Here is a 9,774-nt window from a genome sequence, read left to right on the forward strand (position 1 = left end):
CCCAAGAACTTCCTTTATTTGGGCTCTGTTTTGAAGAAAACAGTGTTCAAAAAAGAAAGAAAATAAAAAGATAATACAAAATTATTTTTTCTCACCTACGTGCCATTGGTTCCGCTCTTTTGTTGTCACCCTATTGACGTGAATAAACCCTTTTCTGCCGCAGAGTAATACTTTCCCATTCCTTCGGCGCTATTGAAAGCCAATCAGAGTCTTTAAGTGGCCCCACTGAAGCCTCCAGTTGCTGCCGCCCTTCGCGAAGAAAGCTGCTGTATGCGCGAGACTCCCATGTACTGTTATCCTCATCCATTAAGTCTGTAGATGATTGATCATCATTTTGCCCAAGACAACTACCAGAACTTGAGTTTCTGATGCTTTCCGCAAAAGCTTCATATTCCTCCTTCTTACGAGGCGGCAGAATCTCCCATGCGCTTAGAAGATCGGCAATAAAGCTCATCTGTGAGACTTCTGGCACTGCTGCTGGAAAAGCATGAAGTCTTGCCATCGCAAACACAGAAAAACCACTGGCTTGCTTAACAGGAATGTTAAAAGCGCTAAATGCACCACGGGGAGGAAGTTTTACTTCCATGCTACCCAAAGGGTCGGTACTCACAAGATATTTTAACTGTTCATTAGTAGACCTAAGGACACTTTTCCGGAGTTTCTTCCGACAATTTTCCTCAAAAATCATAAGACGTCGCACCTTGGCTTCTTGTGTAGCAATTCGCTTTGCCCAGCGCCGCTGCGTTGCACTAACTGCCCGGAGAAACACCTGAAGTTCATTCACTGCTTGACTGCCTCCGGCCAGTGGGCACATTAGACACCTAAAAGAGACCTTTTTTTTGTGTTTTTCCTTTCTCCTCGTCCCCTCCCTCTTGGCAGAAAAAAGAAAAATAAAAAAATAAAAACAGAGCCCAACCTTCTCAAAAAAAAATATATATATATACTAACATTTCACCCCCAACACACTCACACACACAGAAAAAGAGAAAGAAAGAGAGAAACAAACAAAGAGTAGGGATATACGGCATAAATGGATACACTCATGAGTCACGTTCACGTTTTCGCACCACGTTGTACAAGCTGGAAGTCTCTCTTTCAGGAACAGCTTCTTTGAGAAGGAACAATGTCAGAGTTGCCATGTCATTTTCACTAACCCACTGCTGTTCGGTTGGAAACCAGGCCCGGGTTCCTGCCTGTGCACCTACGGGGGCGCGGAATACCCTCCGTGTTGAGGCTTCTTTTTTCGGGTAGTGATATTCACTCTTCGCCCGACGATGCCACTCACCGAAGCCAGAACGCTGTGCCAAAGAAAGACGTTGACATATATCAGACTGTAATGGCGAAGTGTACCGCACGACATGAAACGCATAATCCTCATTACCAATCATAGGTGCTGTAGAAGATGACTGTTCCTTGGATAGTTTATTCAAAAGATTACCAAGTGCAACTTTGGTATCTGAACCTGCATTTAAAGTAGAAGAGGCCTGGTGTTCATTTTTCACAACGTTACTGTTGTATAGTGCAGACTCACGAGTCAACTCAGCGTGAAGACCTTGAAAAAATAACAAGGCAGATTTTGACGGGGTTCGAAGTAACTTTTCTTTTCGCACAACCTCCAAGTACATACTTGCCCGATGCGGTGGAAGTCGCTCAATCATTTTCATACAATTTTGAAGAATTGTGCAAAAACCTGACACCTCTGAGCGTGTGAATCCATCGTTAATACCCTTTGTTTCATCTCCTGACGAATGTGTAAGATCTTTACCACCAATTATTTTACTATCATCACTAATGTTATCCATTTGCTTTCCGCTTATGGCTGCTACCAATTTATCACATACAGAAGAAGTGAAAACTTTCTTCAAACCCCAACGCTTCACTGCACGAGTCACTTTCTCTCGAAGAGCATCATCTGTTGCAGCGTAATTCACAAAAATTGAAGGTGCGATACGCCAGAATTCTTCTAACACTCCTGCAATATATGGGTCCTCTTTCTGTAGCGTCATAGCGTCTATAAAACAGATCACTGGAAAAGAATTTGCTATTTGACTAGGTGTCATTCGGTTACCAATAACCACTGCAACTCGCATGGGTTGTGCACCTTCACTACAAGCTTCGTGTAGTCCCGTAATAGCTGACATTATCTGCTCCTTAGACTGTTTTTGAAGGCCATCTAGCCTCACCTGAAACGTATCCATCAGGAAAAAAGGGATGGCTTTATAATGATAATGATGATTGTTATTTTTTATTTTATTTATTTCAAAGAAAAGGGAGGAAAGAAAAGGAAAAAAAAAAAAAAACTATTTTCATGATGTGAGTTGGTACACTAGAGTACATATAATTTTTATTTTATGAAAAAAGAAAAGATAAGTCTATATCTCTCTCTTTTTTTTTTCTCTCTCTCTCAAGAATCCCTCTCCCCATATATCTTTTCTTTTGTTACCCAAGCTATACTCGCATCCAATGTTTACTGATTTGTATTAAATGGACCAATACGAGCAACAGACTCAATTGCCATAATGGAGCTGTAGAAACAGTTTTTTTCTTCTGTACTGAACATAGCTGAGGTATCTGAAGCAACAAGCTCACTAAAATGATTTATTGAGTTAGTTTTCTCGTATCCATTCTCATCAACTTCTTCAGCAAGAACGCTACCACGCACACAAAGTATAGTTTTCTTGCCAAAGGTTGTACCGTTAAAGTTCAGCCAAAATTTATGTTCCACAAGCTCTACACTGTACCAAAGAAGATGCCTTTTCCCCTCTTCACTATAGAAAATAACAAACTCCTTATCTTTTCCATTGACTAATTCTCTCTCCATTTCGTCGAACGGTACATACCGTGTAGGGTATAGGCTTAAATGAGGGGATTCGATAAGAAACGTCAAAACGTCAGGGATGGATGGTGTCCGCATGGGAATGATACCGCCACATCGTTGAAAAAGCAACATTTGAGTAACATTAATAGTAAACTGCGCAGTACTTCCACCAGGGTAAACCATAGGAGGAAGTTGTGAATCAGTATGGGGTTGCCAAGGACCGATATCTGTTGGAAAGCTAACAGAGAATCTTTGTACCGCTTGTAGATCTTCACCATTAAGGATTGCTGGCGCAATTACTGGCACAAAAAACAGTTCAGTCCCAACACAGAAACCACGCATTTCATTTACACCTTCTCCCACTTGTACTGGTTGCATTACGAAGGGAATAGGTGCCTTTTGTTCAGTCTTATTTTGCTGGTGAAATTGGTGAAAAAAAGTCAAGGACCCAAGAGAAAAGTAGTACGGTCGTAACATTTCATGCATTTGGGTCAGTTTTTCTATTTCCAAGAAAAAGCTTTCGAATTGAGCCGGGAATTGAGCCTTTGCCTGCTCCTTCAATTGTGATGGAAGAATTGTTACCGGACACAGTGCCATTAACTGCATCCACCGAAGTGCAGCTTCGACACCACCCTCCAAAAGTCCACGAGGTTCTACCCCAACATTTATATATCCCCGCTCCAACGACTGCTCCAGCGAAAAGAGGGCATCTTCAAGTCCAGAGAAGGAAAAAGGATAACTTCGTATAAAAGTAACAAACGATATATCGGTTGGACCAAAGGGACGTGGGATTGATACAGGTGAAAGAGAATCTACAGGAAGAAAAGATGTAATAAAGTTAAAACCGTTTTTCTCTCGACCGTAGTCAAAAGTTTGGTAATAATAGTCATTGGCATAAATAGCTGAGTCTACAAATCCACTCCAACCTTGAACACCATGTCCAAATGCAGAAGATAGGACACCATCCATCGCTTCATTCCATAAACCATTCACACCTGTCTGAAAAATCTGATCCAGTCGCTGATGATACCACTGCAAAGCTTCTGCATTAGTAAAGTCTAATAAACCTCCTTTAAATATGTTAGTAGTAATACCATCGGAAGTGTATTGCCAACTTATACTTTCACCACCAGGTGCCAGAAGGAGCAGGGAACGTTTTTTACATTCCCAAAACTCTTGTGTACCATGTCTAACAAAGGAATCTACTGAAGTTACAACATGAAACCCCATAACATGAAGCTGTTCCACAAGACTCTTAAAATGAAAAGTTTCAGAAGGATTTTGCATAAATAGATTTCTCCCATGTTCAACCAAGACAACCCCTATACCAATTTTTTCCCTATTAAACTGTTGCACAAATTCAAGAATTCCATCAACAGAGTATATGGTTGCTGGAACGTGAAGCCACAATCCATGTATCCAGGGAGGGTACGCTGCTATCGGAAGCTTCATATACCTGTTAATGTAGGAAATAATTTTTTTATCAAGTTCTTTTGCCTCATTTTCGTAATCTATACGCCGCAAAAGTTGCCGGATGAGAAATACCACAATCCAAAATACAAACAAGGCGAGAAGAATACTATCCCTCCTCCTTCTTCTTCGCACACTAACCATTTAATTGTTTTTCACCTTGTTTTATTTTTATATTTCTTTTCCCTTTGCTTCGCAGCCTGGCAACTTCTTTTGGGAGTTAGTGAAACATTCTCCAGTTGTTGCAGTAAAGAAATGTATATCACAATGACGGAAAAGGAAAACAACAACAACAACAAAAAAAAGAAAGAAAGAAAGACAACAACAAGAAGAGTAGCTTATGTATGACATCCCATTTCAGTTGCAATACACCCGAAAGAGAGTGATCCAATTTTTCTACTTACATTTTCTTCATTCTCGCTTCTTTTCTTCCTCCTGTTTTTTTTTTTTCCTTCTTTCACACTATCTCACAGGTGCTTCCATCTCCTCAGTGTTGGGTGTGCAAATCTTTATTTTGGAACCCTCATGACCCAACAAATCTGCGAGTGCTACCTTGTATCGATCCTTAACGGCATCACCACAGAGAACGTACACATTTACGTCACTTTCCTTACCAAATGAGGCTATTGCAGCACCGATCGCATGTTCTGGGTCAAGAAAACTTTGCATCACAACATCATCTGCCGATCTTGAAGGGCCGTCTGCCCGTCGAAACAGCTTGACAGAGCACAGGGAATCCAACAGACCCTTTGCTGCTAAAATTTCGTCGATACGTGCCACATCCACACTTGTAGCATCCACACAAACAGTAGAGGGAGATCGATCAGGGGAGATCCGAACAAACGCTTCGACGTTTACATCAAAGTATCGTTGTACGTCATCACGCTCCAAGAAGGACATCCAACCACCTTTCCCTGGGTTTATAGAGGTAGGGAGAAGTGGAGCAATAAGAGCTAAATCAGTATACACAGGAAGCTTTCCACGACCTAGCAATTGTAGCGCTCTGCTAATACTCTCTGCCTCAGGTGACATTGGTTCTTCTACAAGACGGTAAATTGGGACTCCAGTTGCTGCGGACCGTGAAACGTGAAAAATGTGTGAAAACCAGCGTTGAACCCATTCAGATACAGGACCATGAAGAGATAGTGAACTAGATGAAAACTTCGACTCTAGTCTGACAATTCGATTAATGAATTCTTTCTCTGTTACTCCTTCGGGAGGCATAGATACAGCTACAGACCGCATTATTTCCTCCCAGTTAAACGGGTATAGTATTCCTGCACAGACGTAGTGTGAATCGTTTACTTCTGTAAGCACATTTGTCCAAGATGGAGGAAGCACCTCTTCTTGCATATCTGTTGAAGAATATGTTGACATTGTAGTTCCCGTATTTTGCAGGCGTTCCTTCAGTCCTAATCGAACTTCATCTAAAGGAATACCTGAGGATGGGGCATTCTGAATAATTTCTCTCAAAAACACTCCCATCTTCCCTGCGCATCTCACCACTATACACTTCTTCATCAATACCCTTTCCCCAAATAGAGATCCAAATCTACTATTTAAATAATAGTACGATTAACGTAAAACAAGAAAAAAAGAAAAGAAAGAAAGAAAGGAAATGTTGAGAAAGAAAGGGTTTGTGAAACATATACAACATCCTTTTCATTTAAAAAAAAAAAATATTATAATTTCACAAAACCCATAAAATAATACTTCATTCTTAATCGTTTCTTTTTTTCATTCTTAGCATGAGGGGTATGTATTTTTTAAACACCGAAGAAAACTTCTTTTCCCAGTTTTCTTTTTTTCCTTTCCTTTTTTCTTTCCTTTACTCCTCTTGCTCTGAGATAATCTCTTTTATTGCAAATTTCCACAACTTCTGTTTCACTTCATGTGACCCACTTGCTGGATACTTAAAAGTTACTGTTTCAGGACCATTTTCTTCATTGAGATCACTGGTATTTGAAAAGAGTTCTCCCAGATTCTTTTTCAGTACTTCTAGGGCAGAAGGTACAATCGCATCAGGTTTGGTATATTTGAATGGGTTCCTTACTGTGAGGGCAAAGGATACTTTTTCTGCACATACTGCTTTGAGGTTTTGTGCATTAACATCATCTGATTTTGTGGTACCATCATTTTTTCCTTTTGTACCTGTAGGAATGTACATCCTCAAGACGGCATGTGCATTCTTTTGAATAGCCTCAAGTGCATCTTTCTCACGTTCGTCATGAAGTAAAAGACATTTACCGCTGTGGAGGGCACGTGCTGTCCGTCCTGCACGATGTACAAAAGTCTCTACGGACATATTATGTGATGGGAGTGATAACATTAGGACCATATGCACATCCACAAAATCCAGACCGCGAGCAGCAAGGTCTGTGCACAAAATCACTGAGGCTGTGTTACTGTTGAAATCTTCCATAGCAGCAATTCTGTCAAGTTCATCCTTAGATGGGTTTAATGAACGAAAAGCCAATTTTACTTTATTGGTTGAAAGGGCAACCTCCAAATCCTCAATTTGTCTTCTGGTACCAAAAACTACTGTACGTCCGAAACCTTCTTTACCAAGTAACCGTACTGTTGTTTCTACTCGATCTTTGTACTGACAATGCATTGTAAAGCACTCAAGCTTATCTGGTAATTTGGCTGTTCCAACTGTTACGAGTTGGTAATAATACTTTTTAACACCAAGGAAACCAGCCTTTATCACCCAGTTGGGAATTGTAGCTCCACAAAGCACGTAGTGGTGAGAGCGGAAGTCTGTCATTAAACCTTTCGTTAATGAACCATTTGCCTTGCGGATGAATTTGAGAAGATTTCGCATGCGACGCCCAATGTTTGAAAACCGCGGTCCAAGCGTCAGGTCCACCTCATCCACAACAATAGCCCGAATGTTAGAGGCTTTCACAACACCTCCTGTTGAGGTTTCATCTCCTTCGTTACTATTATTATCATCATCATCACCATCGTCATTGAGATCTTCCACCTGATCTTCTTCTTCTTCCTCTGTTTCTTTATTTATTTCTTCTTCTTCTTCAGTCGTACGGTTTCGTTTCACATTTTCACGTTTGTCGCCATGTCGTGTACCACGGATGGCCACATCAATTGACCGCACCGTACCAATCAGTATGTCAGTCTGTTGAGAGGTGAGATCTTCAAATCCTGCGACACGAATGTTTAATTTGGGATAAATCTTTTCAAGGACCCCTTTCGTCTGAACAGCAAGCTCATTACTGAAAACGAATATAAGAAGAAATGGACCAGGAGTGACAGATGAGGAACTATTTACCTCTAATATAGTGTGTCGCTCAATAATAGGGAGTGCGTACGCCAGTGTCTTTCCACTTCCGGTGCGGCTGTGAAGTATGACATCACGGCGGTTAAAAATGCCACGGTAGCATTGAGCCTGACATGGTAAAAGAGTGGCAAATCCCATTTTCTTCATAATGGCTTTTGCTGTTGCAGTAGTCATCAATGGAGCTTTCTTCAGGGGACCCTTTACAGATGTCTGATCCTCTGCCGTAGAGTGATCAACATTGTCAATTGGATATTCTTTCATAAGACGATCAAAGGAAAGGTCTACCGCTTCATCATTATGAAAGACAACAGTCCCTGTCTTTTTTGCCTTATTGCGAGGTGCACGAGACGGGTTCTCCCAATTGTAGATATTCATTTTCAGAGTGAAACTACTTCACACTAAAAATACAAAAACAAAAGTAATAAAAAAAAAGAAAAAAAAAGAGAGAACTACATTCGTACATCTAGGCATATTATACGATTCCTTTTAACATTTTAACTTTAAGCGAAGAAAAAGTAAATAAATAAATACCATATTGTTATGCACCAAAAAAAAAAAGAAAAAACAAACAAAAGTATTAGTCAATAAATATCACCTCCTTTTCAGTATTCGGTTCTTCCTCCAAATCTACCACCTCTTTATTACTGATTTGTTGTTGTTCCAGACATTCTGCAGATGACAACGATGATAATGAAGAAGATGATGAGATCGTTATTACAGTTGCCTCATTACTATTACTTCGATCACGCTTCTCAGCATCCTTTTTAGCGAAAAAACTTGTTAGGACCATTTGTTGTCTCTGTCTCATACCATCATCATTCACTTTCTCTTTAAATGAGCCTATAGTAAGCGTCACCGCGTTAACTGTCACACCATACTGTTCTGATAGAGTGCTTATGACACAGTGCATTGTAGCATTTATCAAGGTTTCCGTCGTCACTAGTTCAGGTAATGCAAGAGTTCTGTTCAAAACATTGCTAAGATGACTGAGTCCACGATTTCCTAATTTCACATTAAGTGTGTGTCCCTTTGCATTGTAAGTATCACAGAATTCCTTGTATCGTGCACATAGTTCACTACTAAGAACAGTTATCCATTTTTTTACACCCTCTGCCAAGGATGTAGGTGGATTAAAGACTTTAGAGGCCATCAAAGTTTTAGATATTGATCGTTTAGTTATTTTCTCTTCATCATAACAACGCAGTCGACGGTACGTGTAATCAGCATTAGCATCACCAAGTAAAACTTTAAATACTTCCTTTGGAACTAACCACGCTTCACGACATAATTCCATTCCCCCACAAGCGTGTTGAACAGCTTCACCATACTTCCCACCAAAACCACGAATATCACGAAAAGAAGTGTCCCACATAGCGGAAGCAACACAGTTTGGTAAAAGTAATGTCTGTTGATTAGGTTTGTGTCGTGAGGAGATACTTTTGGCGAGAAGTTTGTTATGGGCGATTCCTGCAGAGCAGTCATAATGAAGTTCTTCACGTATTCGCTGTCGAATATTCCATACAACTCGTGATGCTGCACCAAGAAGCAATATATTTTCCATACTGGCAAGCGGGTGCAAAGATGAATCAAATAATTCGTGGAAATTCTTACCTCGTTCTTCAAACCATGCGTTAATTTCTTCTTGACGATTCAAAATTACTCTAGTTGATGGTTCCATGACATCTTCCAAAGAGGAGAGAGGTTTGGTGTTTAGCATCATAACAGACTTCTTTATTTGCTCTGCAGCGACCGTCACATCGAGAAAGGCTTCATCCACACTGCCCTTTTCCAGTTTTACTCCTTCAAAACTCCGTAAAATATTAAAAATATGGCGACTCGCTTCTCTGTATGGTTCCAAGGCTACTTTATGCGTTCCTTTTTGTGGTTTCTCGTGATATTTATACTCCGTTTCTCCCACTGCATATGTTGCCACATGGGAAACCTTTACATGAGGACATTTTTCTTTGGCTTCCTCCACTGTGTTGAAACGGACAATGCCACACTGACGCGCCGGATAGTTTACAGCGATCAGGTTTCCCCACTGTGAAAGAATGTATGGCTCCGTACGGCAATCAATACCAAGTCGAACTGCTTCTACTTGAGCGTAAAAACAGTCCATGTCTAAGTGTGCGATACATCGCATGGCTTGAAAGAAAACATTAGTCAAACAGTAACACTACACCAGAGT

General features: G+C 40.5%; 6 protein-coding genes across 6 annotated transcripts; all 6 read right to left on the reverse strand.

Annotated features, from left to right (window-relative positions):
* Positions 1-130: 130 nt before the first annotated feature.
* On the reverse strand, positions 131-814 carry TM35_000121970 (uncharacterized protein; the record flags this gene model as incomplete). The annotated part of the gene is made up of 1 exon (XM_029025172.1): positions 131-814. One exon carries the CDS (start codon positions 812-814, stop codon positions 131-133), a length of 684 nt encoding a protein of 227 aa, XP_028883488.1.
* Positions 815-1,040: 226 nt separating this feature from the next.
* Positions 1,041-2,198, reverse strand: TM35_000121980 (uncharacterized protein; the record flags this gene model as incomplete). Its single annotated transcript, XM_029025173.1, has 1 exon — positions 1,041-2,198. One exon carries the CDS (start codon positions 2,196-2,198, stop codon positions 1,041-1,043), a length of 1,158 nt encoding a protein of 385 aa, XP_028883489.1.
* A 269-nt stretch (positions 2,199-2,467) lies between these two features.
* TM35_000121990 (glycosyl hydrolase, family 31 protein) lies at positions 2,468-4,432 on the reverse strand (the record flags this gene model as incomplete). Its single annotated transcript, XM_029025174.1, has 1 exon — positions 2,468-4,432. The coding sequence occupies one exon, from the start codon at positions 4,430-4,432 to the stop codon at positions 2,468-2,470; it is 1,965 nt and encodes a 654-aa protein (XP_028883490.1).
* Positions 4,433-4,750: 318 nt separating this feature from the next.
* Positions 4,751-5,773, reverse strand: TM35_000122000 (uncharacterized protein; the record flags this gene model as incomplete). Its single annotated transcript, XM_029025175.1, has 1 exon — positions 4,751-5,773. The coding sequence occupies one exon, from the start codon at positions 5,771-5,773 to the stop codon at positions 4,751-4,753; it is 1,023 nt and encodes a 340-aa protein (XP_028883491.1).
* A 343-nt stretch (positions 5,774-6,116) lies between these two features.
* On the reverse strand, positions 6,117-7,961 carry TM35_000122010 (RNA helicase; the record flags this gene model as incomplete). The annotated part of the gene is made up of 1 exon (XM_029025176.1): positions 6,117-7,961. One exon carries the CDS (start codon positions 7,959-7,961, stop codon positions 6,117-6,119), a length of 1,845 nt encoding a protein of 614 aa, XP_028883492.1.
* Positions 7,962-8,163: 202 nt separating this feature from the next.
* On the reverse strand, positions 8,164-9,729 carry TM35_000122020 (DNA polymerase eta; the record flags this gene model as incomplete). Its single annotated transcript, XM_029025177.1, has 1 exon — positions 8,164-9,729. One exon carries the CDS (start codon positions 9,727-9,729, stop codon positions 8,164-8,166), a length of 1,566 nt encoding a protein of 521 aa, XP_028883493.1.
* Positions 9,730-9,774: the final 45 nt, after the last annotated feature.

This window comes from Trypanosoma theileri (assembly GCF_002087225.1).
Source record: "Trypanosoma theileri isolate Edinburgh chromosome Unknown TM35_Tth_12_V1, whole genome shotgun sequence".
NCBI classification, from domain to species: domain Eukaryota; phylum Euglenozoa; class Kinetoplastea; order Trypanosomatida; family Trypanosomatidae; genus Trypanosoma; species Trypanosoma theileri.